The following is a 17,600-nucleotide window of genomic DNA, read 5'->3' as shown; positions in this document are numbered from 1 at the left end:
TCAATAGGTTACTCGTGCATTGGTGCGACGTAATGTCTCGAAGTCTCGAATCAGCCGTACCTACTAGATAGCACGGTATACCATTACTAGGATAGCACGTTTCACCATTAAGTAAATATAGCGTTATATTCCTTTCCGTGGCATTTAATGTCATGTATTATAGACATGTCATAAGTCAAAACACATTCGCTGATGATATGAACCCGGAGAAACACATTTACACGGCTGATAAACGAAAGTCGTAACACATTTATGGAAATTAACCAGCAAAAGCACGTTTACACGGCTTTTAACCCGCGCCCCAGTGGCGGTCTCCGCCAACTTCGCCCTAGTGAGGGGGGGCATATGTTACCACCCACCTCTAACTCAAAAACTAAGAGGGCTAGAAAGACGCGGTGAAAAGCAGTCGATAGCTCTTAATGCGTACGTTTGAAAGTATTTCGGTCATTTTTCATCTTAGAGCAATTTTGGGGTCACCAGAGGTCATCAAAGGTCAAAATTTGCGAATTGTCATTATATTTTTCAGAAAACATGCCATTATCTCAGGAACTATGATAGCTAGAAAAACGCTGGGAAAAGCAATCGATAGCTTTTGAACTCTTCTTTTGATAAGGTCATCATCAAAAATGACCTCAGGTCAACGGTTTAGCCTCCAGAGGGCAAAAACTCCAAAATAGCTGTTTTTAAGAAAAGTGTTTTTCGGCAATAACTTTTGACTAAAAAAGCTAAATCATTTCTAATGCCAAAATCGTGTTCCTCTCGCCGAGACGCGTCGAATGAACTATAACTTGACCTTGAAAGGTCAACTTCAAAATTTGACCTCAGGTCAAGGTCATGACCTGACCGGAAAAGGTCATGTTGCATATCAGTCGATGCGTCTTGGCAAGACAAACACAATGAGGCCAACCCCAGCGTTCTATCTCTTTCCAATCGAGAGTTATTGGCAAAAAACTGTTTGTAGCCTCAAATGACCTCGGATGACCTTTCAAGAGGCTATCAGCAAAAAAGACACCTTGGTCGTCACGGGTGGTCCAAATCATTGTTATCCTGAAATATTTGGACTGTTCCTATGCGTACACACGAATCTAGAGGCATTTTCGTTTTTCTCCATTGACTTATAATGGAAAGGTCACGCCACTGACCTGACCTTAGGTCACGCATATAAAAATCCGAGATATACAAATTGTAGGCACCCATAACATCATGTAATCCACCAAGTTTGAAACCTCTCTGACAAACACTGCAGGCTGGACATGATTGCAATTTTTTTTTAGGCTTGGTCAGTTAACTTGACCTAGTGACCTGACCTGACATGACCTGGGGTCAAAAATTTCACACATTGTCCAAAATTGATGTACCAAAAGCTACCCCAAGCGGCGCAGCGCTACGCGCCGCGGTTTTTATTTATACGAAAAAAACGCGACAGGGTGGTAACATATGCCCCCCCCCCCCACTGGGGCGAAGGTTAAACGATACGTTATCAATGGGTGAAAGGCCCAAGATGCAGAGTGCAGATGCCAAGGTTCGCCACACCAATCGGTCACAAAAACGCAACACCAACACAAACGAATCAAATCCATGCACAACCGACTGAAACAAAGCATTTCAATCAGGAATATAAGAACATAATAAGTCAATAAATTAGTCAAAGTGAAATCGTAAAATGAAAATGGCTAGTTAGGTAATAGGTATGCTCGGGATAAAAGCCGTCATAAAACACAAACCAACGCTAATCATGATCACAAAAAATTGAATCTCAACAAAGCACACCCATTATCCATATTCAGTGCATGGTCTTATTGATCACAGTTCACAATTCACATCGTCTGTGTCTTTCAGTCCATCGCTAACACAGCCCGCGCAGTGTGAGAAATTCAGAACTCATCCATACTCGAACAGTCCACGCCCACAGTCACTCACCATTCACGATGGATTCCGCGCACCACGCTGCTTTTTCGCGCACATCCAATACAAACTTAACACGGTCCGGTCCCTTTATCGGTAGTCACCATTCATCACACACTCATTCCGACGGTGTGCTTTGTGATTATGACACTCACTTTGTAGCACTCACTTTGTCTTAATTCTTCAGTCCTCTCGGAGCAGGTCGTCACGTCGAATCGTCCTCCGCGTGTCCTCTACTATGGCCTCGTCCCACGGACCGTAGATGTTATCCTTGTACTTCTGTAGACGCACATAGAGCAGCGGCAGCAGCGGGCACACCAGCAGGTACCCGGCGGTCAGCAGCGCCGCGGCAGTGCCGCTCAGACGCCCCAGCAGCAGCAGCGCCGCGCCCGCCTGGGTCACGGCCGCCGCCAGCAGCGCGAGCCGGCCGCAGCGGCGGCGCACGTGAGCACGCACCGGCGGCAGCAGCGCCAGGAGCTGCGCCGCCAGCGTCAGGAAGGCGAACACGTGAAGCGTGCTGGGTAGCCGTGAGGCCAGGCACAGCGCGCCGAACAGGCCAGCGTTCAGCGAGACGGCCGCCGAGACGCAGGCGGCGCGCGCGCCGTAGTCGTGCGTGGCCAGGTGTAGGGCCATGGCGGAGGCGGCCAGGGCGTACACAGAGTCCGTGCTCACTGAGTCTGTCAGAGTGGCCAGTAGGGGAGACAGGCCATAGCCAAACACGAGGAACACTGCGGCCAGGCGCAGGTCGGCTGTCAGTTGCTGCTGCCAGCCGCCCGAGGACAGGTTCGTAGAGTCCAACAGCAGCCACAGGTAGCCGAGCGTGGTGGTCACAGCGATGGTGGCCAGCAGTGGCTCCGGCTGTAGCATGCCTTCATCCAGCCAAGTAAATGCCAGCGCCACCAACACCACGCTGGAGAGCTGCTGCAGCACCGGCCCTGCCGCCAGCACTGCCGCCTGCCGGCTGTAGAGCGTCACATTGACGTTCTTGCGCAGATCCTCCAGGAACGAGGCACCCACATAGTTGTCAGGGTATGGTTGGCGCTCATACAGCACCTTGCGCCATGGGGTCGGAGAGCCAGGAGGCGAGTCCACCAGCATGATGTCCTCTGCCGGCGGACAGGGACCACCTCAACCTCTTGTTGTTAGTTGAGAAGGTCCGCTACTCACACATAATTCAGCACCGCTGAGCTAAGGAGCTTGCATTGCAGTTCTAAATTGTAGTCTGAGTCATCAATTGATTTCACATAGACATGTGGAAAATGAAATATTCTAACAATGGTAATGTTTTCCAGGTGATGCTTCATTTTAAAACTTTGGAGGGCACTTTCCCATCTGAGCAGATACAATTAAGTTTGCAAAAATTTTATGGCATATACTGCACTGATCAATTAGTATTTTTTAAACTAATAAAAACCAAAAGTTTTAGCCATCGTGCCCAAATCGTGCCCCCCTGCAAATCGAGGTAATTGCATCAAGCAGGCCCAGCTACAACTCCCATGCTAATCAGGTAGCAGTAAAGCAGGGGTCACACTCATTTTTTGCAACGAAGGAAAGGTGCTGTAGATAGGTTGTTAGGTTGTAGGTTTTAGGTTTTTAGTTCGTTTAGAAAGCATCTCGGTAGTCGTAAAGCAGGCGTCACACTTCCGTGTACCTATATGGCTGGAGGTAGTGTGACGGGCTGTGGCCTTGAGACTGGCGCTAGTGTCGTCGCAGTATATTACGTCACGGACGTACTATCGATGCGTGCTTTCTATCGATGAGGAAGAGATTATCGGGCATGACGACGGGGGTCGCGGGTTCAAATCCCAACAGTGAAACAGAATTCGATGCCGTGTTTGCTATTGATGATAGGATTTGAGTAGAACAGCGAGATCGCCCTGCACTGTGCAGAATGAAAAATGGGTAACGGTAGCGCAGGGACATAGTGGGACTCAGCCGACTACAGCGGAACATAGTGGGACTCAGCCGGCTCCAGCGGGACAAAGTCGGGCTCAGCCGGTCCCAGCAGGACACAATGGGACTTGGCCGGTCCCAGCGGGACAAAGTGGGACTCAGCCGACTACAGCGTGACAAATTGGGACTCAGCCGGCTTCAGCGGGGTATAGTGGGACTCAGCCCACTACTGCTGGACATAGTGGGACTCGGCCGGTCCCAGAGGTATACAATGGGGTTCGGCCGGTCCCAGCAGGACACAGTGGGTCTCAGCCGGCTCCGGCGGGACAAAGTCACTCAACCGGTGGGACAAAGTAGAACTCAGCCGGTCCCAGCGGGACAAAGAGGGACTCGCCGAAAAAATCAATAGTGACACCGGCTTTACAACTAGGTACCGCTAAACTGGCAGCTCGCCGGCTGGCCATCACATCATATTCAGGAGGGCCGCCCAGCGGCCGCCCAGGTGAGACCTCAACCCTCGGCGTGGAGATAGGTAAAGAAGACCTTGTTGAACATCGCCAAGCGTCGTTAAGCAATACTGCAGTGGGTTCCTGCCCACTGCGGTATCGAGGGGAATGAGAGCGCGGACGACCTGGCAAAACAGGCGGCCGCCCTGCCCTCAAACGCCCACTCGCTGACCAGGGCGGTTCGCTGTGCGGCCTCGCATCGCACTGTGCGGCGCAGAGCGCGACAACTACTCAGAATCACTATTCAAGCCACTCCTCGGGAGCACGCCGCCGCTCCCTATCCCCGGAGAGGACCGAGAGGATGCCGTTTCGATGCACCAGATGAGGGCGGGCCAGTGGCCACTGGGGCCGCTCGCTCCAATACGGCACCGAATCGGCTGTCTCCACTCCGCGGCGTGCCAGCAGTGCCCAGACAAGCGGTGCCCCGCGGCGCTCTGCGCCGTGTGCCGAGAAGAGGGTGATGTGCCGGAGCACATGCTGTTCCTCTGCCCGGCCCTCGCTGACTCCCGCCAGCCTCGAACGCACTGCTCCGCCGATATTAACATCATTTGTGGCCCCGGAACTCACGGCTCCAACTTTGTTTCACCGCATGAAGCTAGAGTGCGCTAAGACTATTGAGGTATTGGGTTTCCGTGGAAACAAAAAACTCATTCGGACGCTCAAACATGGGAGAGCGTACAAGGCCCCGGAACACTCTGTTGGGCTCATATAGCCTTGATCGGTAGATTTTCACATGTGCTTTATATAAAAAGGGCTTAATTTTCGCACACATGGGCACGTAACTTTTGGCGCAAATCACACAGATATTTCAGCGCAAAATTGTTTGCCCCGAATTTCGGCGCAAGAGGGTCTCACAGGCGTCCGGCGTAGTGTATGGATGTTTTCAAGTCTGGCTTACTAGTGACATGAAACTGGCATTACAAGGCATTAGTAAGCAATAATGCCAAAAATGAGCATTCCATTGCTTTACAAATTCCGATTCAAAGATGGATCACGGAAGGACCCTCACCAATTCTTCAACAGGTACAGAAGTAGATGAAAAAAAGTATTTCTCGTATAGTATGTTCTCTCAGCCAGGCCCAAGGCTATATAAACCGCCAGGCCTCTTCGGAAACGCGGACCAAGATACGGACAAAAGTAACAAAATTACAACCAAGCAACACCGCACACACCACACTACAATGAAATGAAAGTAAACAGAACGCGGGAATCTAACAAATGTAGCATAACACTGCGCAGCTGTTACAAATGTAGCAGTATGGATTTTGGATAAATATGACAGAGCATATTACTTTTAGGAAATAAATGCAGGAAATTTACATTTTTTACAATTACTTAATAATAAAGCAAATAAATTATTAGTTTTTGGTAACTAATAATTAATATAAAGCACAAAATTTAGACACTTAATGAAGATTTGTTTTATATGACGCAATTTACCTTCACCAATTCTTCACCAATTTATTAAATATTATCATCGTTTTCCTTTTTTAGAATAGACCCCCGCATACCGCCTAGCTCATCGCTTTGGCTCACATTAACCCCGCGTTCGATGTCTCCCGGACGGCGAAGATTCTACGCCGTCCGACCAATCACGTTCCATAACCGCAGCCGAGCCCCCACTGACCTTGGACGGGATTGGCCGGACGACGTAGAATCTTCGTCGTCCGAGAGACATCGAACGCGGGGTTAGCTCACGGCTCTTTGTGTGTTTTGGGTTGGGCGGGTTGGGAATTGGGATTATGCTGTCTATTTTTTGCGTTTTTGTTGTTACATGTTTTGCCATTGCGGTTCTATTGATTGGTTTTGACTGCCGGAACCTGGACAGCTGCCGTTTTGCTGCTGCGGTTTATATAGCCTTGGCCTTGGCCTGAACTTGGCCTGAACCCTGAAAAAGCTGTTTCTTAGAAGATGCTCTTTACTTGGTTTTGAGGTACCTACACACACCTTTCTAACTCAAATATCCAAATATTCAAGCTGAAATATTTACATACACTGTGCAAATATCTACTTTGACTCACATCAGCTGATTGTCATCAAAATGTGTACTACACTTTTCTAATTGAATGTGAATTACTTATTTATGTGCTTTTCTCTTTTCCAGCTCAGCTCGATGGTACTTAAGTCAACATCTTAAAGTCAAAGTTATTGAATCAAATTTAAGTGTGGGCCTTGCTAAAGGTCATTAAAAATTGAGTGCTGAGATTCTGAGGCTTAGTGAAGAGTGTTGCTGTTGTGCCTAGCTAGTAAGCGCACTCGTCCATGCTCATAGTCCATATATCTTGATCAATTCATATTACGATTATTAAAAGAAATGGTGAGTAGGTACTTTTCTGTTTTTAGCGAAGAAGTTTACTTGTCAGTTGTTACTTGTGTATTCACTATTCCCAGGTGTTTGTGTGCTTGTTTCATGTTCCAAACTTTTTTTGGCAGCATAGCAAGTATCATAGCTTTTCATATCCTGAGACTGTAATTTATGACTAAGAACATTAAATCTCATAACCATGTAGGTCTCAGATCTCAGCCCTTAGGGCTCAGGTGGACCAGAAAAGGCAATTTTCACATGACACTTATTTACTTGAGAAATAATGTTTCAGGCTCAGAATGTGCAAATCTGTGAAATATCAAATGAAGCCAAAGAGAGCATCAGGAAATTCCGGTTTAGAAAGGAAACCACCAATGCCGCATTGATTTGTAAGTAAAACATCTGACTTCATATCTTTTTGTGCATACTTGCTTTTTATAGCCACCAAACTGCCTTACTCACACCAGCTAGCCATCTTTTCTTATCATTCAGTAATGTCGGCCAGGTAGTTCTATAGATACAACTGTATCCTGTCAGCCAAACTGGTCAAGTGTTATAACACTGTGGACTGCAGTCTGCAACCACAGTACCTATGTGTGAACTGTGAACATCTTCATGGCAACCCACACATCATATTCATTCCATACCATTCCACAGTGAATGTGGGTAGCTAGAGCCACACAGTGTTTGTATCCACATTCCACCCCACTCCACACTGTGAAGGTGGACAGTGAGAGCCACACCGTGTTTGTGTTGACACTCCACTTCATTCCACAGTGAAGGTGGACAGCGAGAGCCACACCGTGTTTGTGGACGAGGAGCTGGACGACCTCGCCGGGCTGGAAGAGCTGCGGGCGGAGCTGCCCGAGCACCAGCCGCGGTTCGTCATCTACTCGTGTCGCCTGGAGCATACGGACGGACGAGTCAGTTATCCCATGATCTTCATATTCTCAACGCCAAAAGGTGTGTTGGGTGGGTGCTGAACGGGCAGAGAGTGCGATTATGGTAGGGCTGGGGGGATGGGGGCTCGAGAGAAATCAGTAGTGGGGATGCGTCGCGAGAGTTAAGGCAGGCTGGCAAATATTTAGACCACAGTTACCAGGCCATGAGTGGATTAGAAAGGTGAATGGGTAGGGAGAATGCGTCAGCAGTGAATCATGTTACAACTGAGTCACGGACATTCGTGGCTGGGTGTGGCCAAAGAGCATTGTGACTAACCAATGTGCCTGCTCATTCATAGCATTTATACGTGGGCACGTCCCAGGTACCATGCATGTTTTCGTAAATCGATGAAGAAATGTTCATTGCCATACGTAATACGCAATGGCAATACGCGTTTCTCGTCATGCGTCGTCATTTTACGTCATTTTGACGACATCTATGTGTGTTCGCAGACGCTAAGCCGCAGCTCCAGATGATGTACGCCGGCAGCAAGCTCTCGCTGGTCAAGGAGGCCGACCTGACCAAAGTCTACGAAGTTCGTGAACTGGAGGAGCTCACAGACGACTGGATCGTGGAGAAGCTCCAAAAATGAGCTGTCTCCAGCGCCGCTGCTGCCACCTACCGGTCGGTCGGCGACAACTGAGGGCGGGGTGTAGTGGGGGCATTCGTCGCGGGTGCCGGGGTGGCCGGAAGTATACCGATTAAACAGATCAAAAACAGGAAAATTCGGTGCCATCACCTGTGCGGGTTGGTTGTCAGGAGTTTCCGTGATGCAATGCAAGCACGCTATCCGTGGTTGGTAACGTCCTGTGCGATTTATGGGTCGTTTACCATAGTAGATCACAATATTTTATTTTTGTCGCAATTTGTTTGTGACATAGATTCATGTAGTGCCTTTTCAAGCTCTCTCCCTATAAATGCACAATGCATATGTTTATGGGAAATTTTTATTCGCTCTAGGTTTTTGTTTCGTTTTATGGTACGTAACATTTTAAGAATTTTGTAGTTATTAACACGAATCACATTTAAATTCCTTCACAAATTGCGCTAAATTATTTGCGATAGTAGCCTTAAATGTTCCCTCTGGTAGGATCACGGACGAATGTCATTCACGCTGATCTGACTAGGCAGGAAAAAGTATACGTCATTTTTATGACCAATTTTATTCCCTATTCAAAGCTGTGCTCGTCTACTTAGCCCGTCATCCCTTGTAAGACGCTATCCAAGATAGCGGTACATGCCTGTAAAAGACTGATCTAACAAGTTGGAGCGTTACATACTAACGTATCGTTACTGATAACCATTTTTCTCGCAAACTCTCCGTCGATGACCAGGCGTGACACTTTCCAACCATGTTTGACCATATCTTCCGTCACTTTACACAAGTTTGTATGTGGTTTTCCGGAGTTTATGCATTATGACTAAAATCATATGTTCATTGTAAAATCGCACGTATGTAAATTCCCACATTTTTCCTGCACTGTGAGTCTGTTCTTTCTTTCCGTTTGCGCTGTGTTTGAGCTCTGTGGCTCTGTCATAGCTCTATCCTTCCTGGATATGGACCAAATAAGACCGTATGACACGCATATAAGACATTAGACATTCCTTGTTTTCTGCTCGTTCTGACCAACAGCTGTATATTCCGTCGTATGTTTTGTTCAAATGCTGATCAAATGATTTTGATGGTGTTGAGCTACATTACGTGAGCTCCTTTTTATGCTGCAGTGTCCGCACCGGTCTTGCCTCATCAACCCTCTTGCCATACATAGATTAGCTTTACGTTTTTGCCTTACGTTTCCGATTTTTTTTTTTTTTTGTATCAACATCTCGCAACCAATTAATAGACACACTGTTGCTCAATTTTATCCAAACCTATTGATATCTTGTGAATAGTAAGCGAATGGCTTTTTCCTTATATGTCTTTGGCCCTTTGGGTGGATCTTATTGTTTCCTTATGTCTCTACTCTTGGTAACTGTGGCTATGTTACCATTATCTATCGGCAACTCAATGTCCCCTGATTCGTACGAAAGCACTAATAATTTTAGCTGTAGGTAATGCCAGGAATGCGCCACGATCTATTTTGATATACTTTGTGCCCAGAAAGCTTCCATTCATCGTGCATTTATCGAATAATGTATCTTACAAATTGAGGGTTGTGGAACGTTGAAGGATGTTAAAAAGCACTTGTCTCACAAACATCATTTATGCCTTGGTCATGCCTTTTTCACAAATGCTGCGTGGGCGTTTGGTCGTACACGGATGTTTTAATCGCTATGCATATGATTGTGTCGCATTGGGTTTGGATCTGTTGAAATTTTGTATATTCTGGAATCTGGTGGCCATTGCACTAGAAAAGGTCTTCCCGCAAGTATTCTGTGGACTTTTCTATGAACTCTTGAGCAAAATGTTAACATCTACTTAAATATTGATAGTAAAAAGAAGTTTGTAAAACATGTCATGTGATTCAAACGCGCTGCCGGCACCGTCGGTTTTCGCACGCAAACACATTGCTCTACTACTCGCGCGGTACGAATGCACCTAAGCAGTGGCACCGTATCCGTCTGTACCCCTTGTATCGGTCTCTATCTGTACCGAAGTCCTGCGTCTATGCTTCACCGGGCGGGCTGGAGGGTCGTTCCACTCCGCCTGTCCTTGTAACCGGCATGTCAGACTTTGTGTGTGCGCGTGCCGGCCGCCTGTGCCTTCCGTTCAGCCTCGCGCGTGCTGGCGTGTTTGTCTACGCACGCGGGGGGGGGGGGGGGCGTGTGCCGTGAGGGGTTTGAATTGTAGCGAGGCGCGCGTGATCTGTTTTATGCAAGGTCATGTTTTTGCTCTTCAGTAGCTGAGTGCCGGGCGGCGCTGCCGCGTTAGAGACCCGCAGTCTGTTTGGATTAGTTAGTTCGTTTAATCAATATATGCGTTGCGTAGGAGTAGACTAAACACAGGTTCCGAGGCTCGTGGTCGTGGTGAGTTGCCGGTTTTTGTCCACGACACCCGCAAGGTTAACATGTGTACCGATACCATGACCTGTGGACCAAAGATTTGTGATTCATTTTAGTCAACGCTGAATTGGATATTTCATATATACTCGTGCTTTTTGGTCATGTTTTTGTGCACAAATACATACGACCAAAGGCAGCGAATTGACGACTTTTGTGTGACTGTAACTGCGCGATATTACCGAATACTGGACGAAGTGCCGCTACATGTTATATGCGAATTGGAATCATATGCTTCAGTCTAGTCGTACGTGAGACCGTTGAGCAGCTCAGACCTGACACTTGAATAAGAAAATCTGCGGATTTCCCCAATAACTATTAAACACCGGAATTAACCAGCGAATGGTTTGATATGTATCCTTCGAGCCTGACTTTCCGTGCCGTGGAGTGAGTTAGTCATATTTAATCGCGGCGTTGCACGTAGTCATCGATGCACCTTGCAGAGGACATAATGTATGGTCTTATGCAGGCGGCGCGAAGGGGAATTCAGCAGAAATTACGTCACCCTACCTTGACACCATTGAAAGCAGCCGCAATGTATGCTGTATGCGACGCAGGTAATGTATGTATGCGAGCAACCTCAGTTACCTGATGCGTTGACCGTGCATTTGTGTTACAATCGGCATGGAGAAGGTGCCTGCATTATTTACACTGCATACAACTCAGCGAGGAATGTCATGAGTCACTATGTGCTGCTGTATTCCGACTCGGCACACTTTGGGCTGGTGGTCAATATTGATCTCAACTGGTAACCCCAATGTCGTGTCCTTTGCATATCTCCTAATCGCCCAGAAGACAGGAGATGGCACCGCCGCTCTGCCACTGTTCGAATTATGCTGCATTTCCTGTTCCTTGCCTCGTTCTGTCTGCCTGTCGAGTTCGATCGCATTGGTCTGGCTCCTGCGACTACCAACTTGTCCAACCGGCCAGCCGACTACTGCATATCGTCCGGCATCTTGTCCATGTCGTCCTGACCGACCGTCCATGTCGTCCAACTGTCCAAGTCAAACAGTCCGACATTTCATCTGTTCGATCGTCGGACTATTCGACAGTTCATCCATCCGACAGCCTGACAGTTCATTTATTTGACGATCCGGCAGAAATGCGATCTATCCATCCGACCGTCCGGCCGGAATACATTCTATCCATTTGACCGTCCGGTAGAAATACGTTCTATCCATCTGACTATCCGACAGAAATACGTTTTAGCCATCCGCCGTTCCGGCAGTCCGACGTTCTATCCAATCGACTTTGGTTCCGTGTGGACTGTGGAGTTCCGGCACCGTGGTCACCCAGCTGGGTCACGGCCGCTGTTACAAGTCGCCTGCAATGAGCGTGGTCGTTCCAGTGACGTCATTTATACCCTAATGCCAGCCTCACCTGAAACCTCACCTGAGAGAGTCGTGCACTCTGTGACGTCACTACTGTCACCATGACGTCATCACGGAGTATACGGGGCCGGGAATACCGACTAACCCGCCCACCCCAGGTCCAGAGAGCTAGAGAACATTCTACTCTAGGTGTTGAAGGAGAGTCGATTGGTCTGAGAGTTATGTCCGGCCACGCGCCTCGGTGAATCTAACAGCGTGACGCGTCCATGACCCGTTACTACGCTGTGGAGCGTGACTGTCCTCCTCTCACCTTAGTCACGTGATGACACCCACGGGCTGACGCTGTTAGGCGTGCTAACGTGCTGACTGCTGATGTGTGCTGACGTGCTGGCGTGCTGATGTGTGGGCACTGGGCATGCTGACAGACTTGTGTGCTGACGTGAAGTACTGACCTGCAGCTGATGTCGTCTGACGTGCTGATGTGTGGGCTTGCTGATGTGTGCTGACATGCTGACGTGAAGTGTTGACGTGCTGACGTGGGCTGACGTGCTGATGTGTGGGCATGCTGACATACTGGAATACTGACATCTTGTCAGTATTCAGTCAGTACATGTCAGTGACATGTGAACGTACTGACATTACCTAAATATAACTGACGTGCTGATGTATGGGCGTGCTGACGTGGAGTGATGGCATGCTGATGTGTGGGTGTACTGACGTGCTGATGTGTGCCGACGTGTGGGCGTGGTGTTTGGATGCCGTGTCTGTCTGGTGTTCAGGAACGCGGGCCCAGCCTCTATGGTCATGGCGCGCCCAGATTATCCCCTAGCTCGAACGGGGCTCACGACTTCGCGCAGCGTGTGACCAGGGCTCTCTGGGTCAGTCGCGTGCGTGAAAGCTCGCCAGATTTTCGCGTCTCTGGGCGTGACACTTTCTTTTGCAGCCTGGGCTTTGTCTGGCCGGAGGAGCCTTCGTGATCAGCTGTGAAAACAATATTATTGAATAAGGGTCATGTCTGAAGGATTACCAAATTCGAGCTTTTGTGTGTGTGTTCTGAGGATTATCTGCCGTAGTTATTTTTGTTTCATATAGGTACAACCAGATGCATTTTACACGATACCATTATATAAAATAGCACTGGAAATTGACCGTCGAGGATTGGATTGGATTGGATTCTGGATTGGACTGAGTTTCACTGCTCATGTGGGTAGTTGTACAAATAGTTCCACGCATCCAAAGTTGGGGAAGAATTTGAAACGTACAACACGCAAGGATAACCCACGCCAAGGTACTTTTTGCGTGCAGAACACATCAAAGTGAAGCGAGAGTTTAGTTTTAACATCCGCTCCAACTTGGCTTCCGTGCTGCGAAACGACAAGCGTCGAAATGTGTTGTTGAGTACGTCAAAAATGGATGACGTAAGTACTTCGTATCTTTTAAGGCGAAATATCTGTATGACTTTATTAACAGAAACCGATAGGTACTCCACAGTGTACCGTGGGCTACCGCACATTTTGTCATAAATTAACCTCGTGAGGCACATATTTAGCCCCATGATGTTGATGAAAGGAAATTTGAATCAGGCGACACTTGAATACCGATGGCCAATTCGCACACGGCAGGTACTCAAGTATTCATTTCTAATGTTTGTTTCATGGCAGTGGCGGCGCTTGGGTTAAAATTCAGGTGAGGCACTCGTATATGGACTTATAACTTTAGTAGGTACAACAATACCCGCAGAATATATTCCTACTACTTTTGTATAGTAATAAAATATACATGACACCTTGGCCCACTTTACGTGACGATATCTCTTGCAATGATTGGGGCATTGTGCATTGCTTTTTTTTTTTTTTAGTGGCCCTAACTTACGTTACCGGCCTCGCGAGGAGGGCGGCGACCTAAACTACGCCGCGCAAAACAAACCGGCCGTCCTAACTAAGACCGGTGGCCACTTATACTGCAAGACAACATGGGAAAACCCATATCCATGTACTATGCCATGAATATGGGGAAAAACCCATGAATTTACGTTAAGACACATAAATGACAGTGAGACTTACCGTTAAATTGATGTTTGTGAGGGGAGGGAAGGAGGAAGTTTGTGAATGGTAGGGTTACGATGTTACGATGAAAGTTGGATGATAGGAATGGTTTGAAGAGTGGAGGATATGTCGCTGCCGCTGTTGAGGGCCGATTGTTGTACCCGGGCCTGTGGTCGCCCAAACCCGGCCGCTGCCGCTGTTCAGCGGCCGGGTCCGTGACTGAAGAATCCTTGGCCGCTGCTCGTCGTTGTGCAGTGGGTGAAGGGACAGTCCCAGAGTATGTGGACAGTCCCTTGCGATGATAGCGAGAAGGATGAGAAACGCTTTTCGCATTCGTTCGGCGACTATATATTCCTTGTAATGCGGTATGCTTAAGGCCAAGTAAAGGTGCTTACTTTACAGTTTGTCGGAATAAGGTGAGTTTAAGACAAAATCAAGTACTAGATCAGTAAGTGCTGGATCATCTCCGAGAAGGGTCGGAAGATCGTTTCTGAGGCGATATTTTGTAAGGTAGTTGTTGATATGTTTTCGTTCATTGCGGAGGGCTGTGCATCCGATTAGAATGTGTTCAACCGTAATGCGTGTGTTGCATGTTTGGCATATTGGTGGGTCCGTCCTTTCGAAAAGATGACAGTGGGTGAAACGAGTATGTCCGCATCGTAGCCTTGCCAGTGTAACCTCGCGAATCCTATTTGGCTGGTTGCAAGTTGTCCAGGATGTAAGATTTTGCTTGATCGCATATAAATGAGGAGAGTGGGATTGGTTCCATTTGTTTTGTAGGTAAGTATTAAATTTTGTTCGGAGTTTGTGGCAGACGTCCCCGATCGAGAGAGGCACCCCACTAGGGTCTGCTCTCATTGCTCCTTCCTTAGCGAGGGTGTCTGCCAGCTCATTCCCTGCGATGCCACAATGACTTGGCACCCAAAGAAAAGTTATATGCTGACTTTCGTCTAGTTCTAGTAGCATTTTGTGGATATTTTGGATGCAGTAGTGGGTGACGTTATCAGTTCTTTCTAGAGCCTGAAGGGCAGATTTGGAATCGGTGCAGATTATTGCCTGTTCAATGTGAAGTGTTTGTATATGACGGACTACCGTTTGAATAGCGTGAACTTCTGCTGAAAAAATAGTGGTATGGTCTTGCAGGCGTATTTTGTATCTAATATTCGGGCCCACGGCTGCCGCGCCCGTTTGGTTTGAAAGACATGAGCCGTCAGTGTAGAAGAATGTGGAGTCTAGGTTTCTCTGTACATACTCATGGAACAGCAATTGGGCATCCATTGGCGAAATGTTAGATTTTGAATCGTTAAAGAGATATTCAATAGAGATGTCTCGCAGGAGCCAGAAGGGAAGCATAGGCGGTTTAGAGGCAACGTTTATTTGGCCAATGTTGAGTATCTCATGAGCCTGATTTATACATTACCGATGGAATTACTGATTGTCGTAACCGCGCCAAAAACGTACTCGATCTAAGTGAGCTGCCGATGTGCCATATCAAAAACGCCTAGGTTTTTAGTCTTTAGGCTGTGAGGCACTGTTTCACAGCCCAAGTTTTTCCAACGGAGGTCGCTGCTCCCTTTGGCACTTTCAACATTTTTTAAGAAAAAAAGTAAGGCATAATAAGACAAATCCCTGAACTATTTAATATAAAATTATTTTTCATTACTATCACGGTAAGACCTTACCAAAAATACTGAACATAATCTACAGTTTCATATTTAAAATCACAATAAATCGATCTTGGCTATTTTCGGCAAGGCTGTGCCTCACTTGATTCTCCCATAAAAAAGCATTAGGCCACCAAATTGGCAACTATTATGTAGCATGGTAAACATCCAAGGTAGCAGCATTGCTGTGCCGATTCATGGAAGCTATATGGCCCAAGCCATGAATGAAATTAAGGAAGCAACACCCAATAAAAGCTTTTTTACCCAAAAGCTGGTGAGGCACTGCCTCAAGTGCCTCAATGGAAGAACCGCCACTGTTTCATGGGATGGTTTGACATGGGCACACTAAAGGGTCGATGCTCTGGTTTGGCCTACAATTCGCAAACCAAAGATTGTAGTGCAATGACTTTAAAAAGCCCAGGACTCGAACTTCAAGACACAAACATCAGAACTCGTATCAGTGTCGTCCACCCCTTCCATCTGGCACTTCTTGTCTCCATTTCTGTTTATCGCTCCCGTCACCACATGCCGCAAAACCAGTTACCTGCACCAATTGTGGCACAATCGACCGCACAGAACATCAAGCTCGCCCAGCTGCCTCACCGCAGTCAACTGCAGAGCTTACAACTACAGCTTACTATTTGACAAGCTTCGTGGAACCGCTTCCGTGGACGTAATTCCCAGCAGCTATAGGAAGGACGAGAGGGTAGTGAGATACGGTGACCGGTGACCGACAGACCAGGGTCACCGCTGCTGCCGGCTGGTCGCTGCACGGCGCTGCAGGCTGGGTCTGACCGCTCAGAGAGATCGGTGGCTACATAAGCAGCGCGTCGGCCGACGGCGGCCAGTTGTATCCGCGGCCCCACGACGTCCGGCTGTGTCTACCGCGCTCGGCCCGTCCGCGTTTCCCGTCCGCTTTCGCTCTCTATCCGGGTCTTGAAGGTCGCCGACCGCCTGTGCCACTCTCTCTGCGCAGCGCGCGGCTCGACTCGGTCAGTTTTCCGGCGACATGTCTCAAGTGCGCTTCTCTCTGCTGGCGGCAGCTCTGTGCGGGCTGGTGGCCGGCCAGCGCTCTGCTCACGTGGCACCCACTTTGGAGGAGCGTGCCGACATGCGTCGCGGTCCCTGTGAGGTCGGCTGGACGCTCTCTGAGGAGCGCTGCTTCCGTCTGTCTCCTGTAGCAGCCGCCTGGGACGAGGCACGTCAGCTGTGCTCCCAGCAGCGGCCGTCAGCTCGGCTCGCCTACGCCGTCACTCCGTCCGACCAACTGCTCGTGCAGGCGCTCTGGAGGGAGGCGGTGCGGACGCAGCCGGCCGTGCGCCGTCAGGAGGCCGCCCTCTGGATCGACCCGGCCGCCGGCCTGGAGCGCACCAGTGCCGCCCTGAGGGACGGCTACGGCGCTCTGGGGTCCAGCCAGGTGGCCGTTCCGGTGCCAGAGGCGGTCTCTGACGAGTCGGCGGTGATCGTGGACGCCGGAGGCGAGTCGGCAGTCCCGCCGGAGCCGCTGTGTCCCTCGCTGACGGCCGATGTGACGGCCGCTCGCGAGACGGGACACACCTGCGACCAGAAGCTGCTGTACGTCTGCGAACTGGATACCGTCGACCTGAACATGATGGATGTGTGAGCGACTGAACCTGCGGAAGATGTGAGACGACGCGGGAACCCGGATAGCGGAAGGCGGGGGCATCCATAACTTATTCCAGGGAAGAGATGAATCCTCGTTGAGCCACCGCGGGAACAACAGTGCGCTTGTGCGCACGGTTGGAGATTGAGGTCTCGTTGGAAGCGTGTTTTACTATGTGTAAAGGTGTTTCCACTATTGTAATTGTATTGCGATGAGGTTGTTGGTTGCTTGAGTGATGGTCGCACATTGATGAAGAGCTTTATTTAACAGGGCGAGTCTCGTTGATTGTGAAGCATTCGATGACTGGTTATGCTTGATATTGTTGCCTTACAAAACAATAAATAATGTGTCTCTTGGATGTGTTTTATGACGATTAGTTGCCTTA

General features: G+C 48.6%; 2 protein-coding genes across 3 annotated transcripts; one reads left to right on the top strand and one right to left on the bottom strand.

Moving 5' to 3' along the window:
* Window positions 1–1,375: 1,375 nt before the first annotated feature.
* Window positions 1,376–5,493, bottom strand: LOC122388576 (phosphatidylinositol N-acetylglucosaminyltransferase subunit C-like). 2 transcript variants are annotated; one of them, XM_043379762.1, is made up of 2 exons: window positions 5,314–5,493; window positions 1,376–3,032 (listed from the first exon to the last, which is right to left on the bottom strand). In XM_043379762.1, the coding sequence occupies exon 2, from the start codon at window positions 3,001–3,003 to the stop codon at window positions 2,089–2,091; it is 915 nt and encodes a 304-aa protein (XP_043235697.1). In that variant the 5' UTR covers window positions 3,004–3,032; window positions 5,314–5,493; the 3' UTR covers window positions 1,376–2,088. The 2 variants fall into 2 exon arrangements, with proteins under 2 accessions (XP_043235697.1, XP_043235696.1); XM_043379761.1 differs by having other exon boundaries at window positions 1,376–3,011.
* Window positions 5,494–6,017: 524 nt separating this feature from the next.
* LOC122388583 (glia maturation factor beta-like) lies at window positions 6,018–10,695 on the top strand. The gene is made up of 5 exons (XM_043379771.1): window positions 6,018–6,051; window positions 6,409–6,621; window positions 6,902–6,998; window positions 7,387–7,572; window positions 8,004–10,695. The coding sequence occupies exons 2-5, from the start codon at window positions 6,619–6,621 to the stop codon at window positions 8,141–8,143; spliced, it is 426 nt and encodes a 141-aa protein (XP_043235706.1). The 5' UTR covers window positions 6,018–6,051; window positions 6,409–6,618; the 3' UTR covers window positions 8,144–10,695.
* The last annotated feature ends 6,905 nt before the right edge of the window (window positions 10,696–17,600 follow it).

The sequence above is a fragment of the Amphibalanus amphitrite genome, unplaced genomic scaffold, assembly GCF_019059575.1.
Source record: "Amphibalanus amphitrite isolate SeventyFive unplaced genomic scaffold, NRLGWU_Aamphi_draft 000327F_arrow, whole genome shotgun sequence".
In the NCBI taxonomy this organism is placed as follows: Eukaryota; Metazoa; Arthropoda; class Thecostraca; order Balanomorpha; family Balanidae; genus Amphibalanus; species Amphibalanus amphitrite.
This window is presented reverse-complemented; position numbering and strand designations above follow the sequence as displayed.

Coding starts and splice junctions, on each gene's coding strand:
- LOC122388583 (XM_043379771.1), top strand. Junction 6,999..7,386: donor CACCAATGCCGCATTGATTT/GTAAGTAAAACA, acceptor TTCATTCCACAG/TGAAGGTGGACAGCGAGAGC. Junction 7,573..8,003: donor CATATTCTCAACGCCAAAAG/GTGTGTTGGGTG, acceptor GTGTGTTCGCAG/ACGCTAAGCCGCAGCTCCAG.
- LOC122388576 (XM_043379762.1), bottom strand. CDS start 3,003: ATGCTGGTGGACTCGCCTCCTGGCTCTCCGACCCCATGGCGCAAGGTG.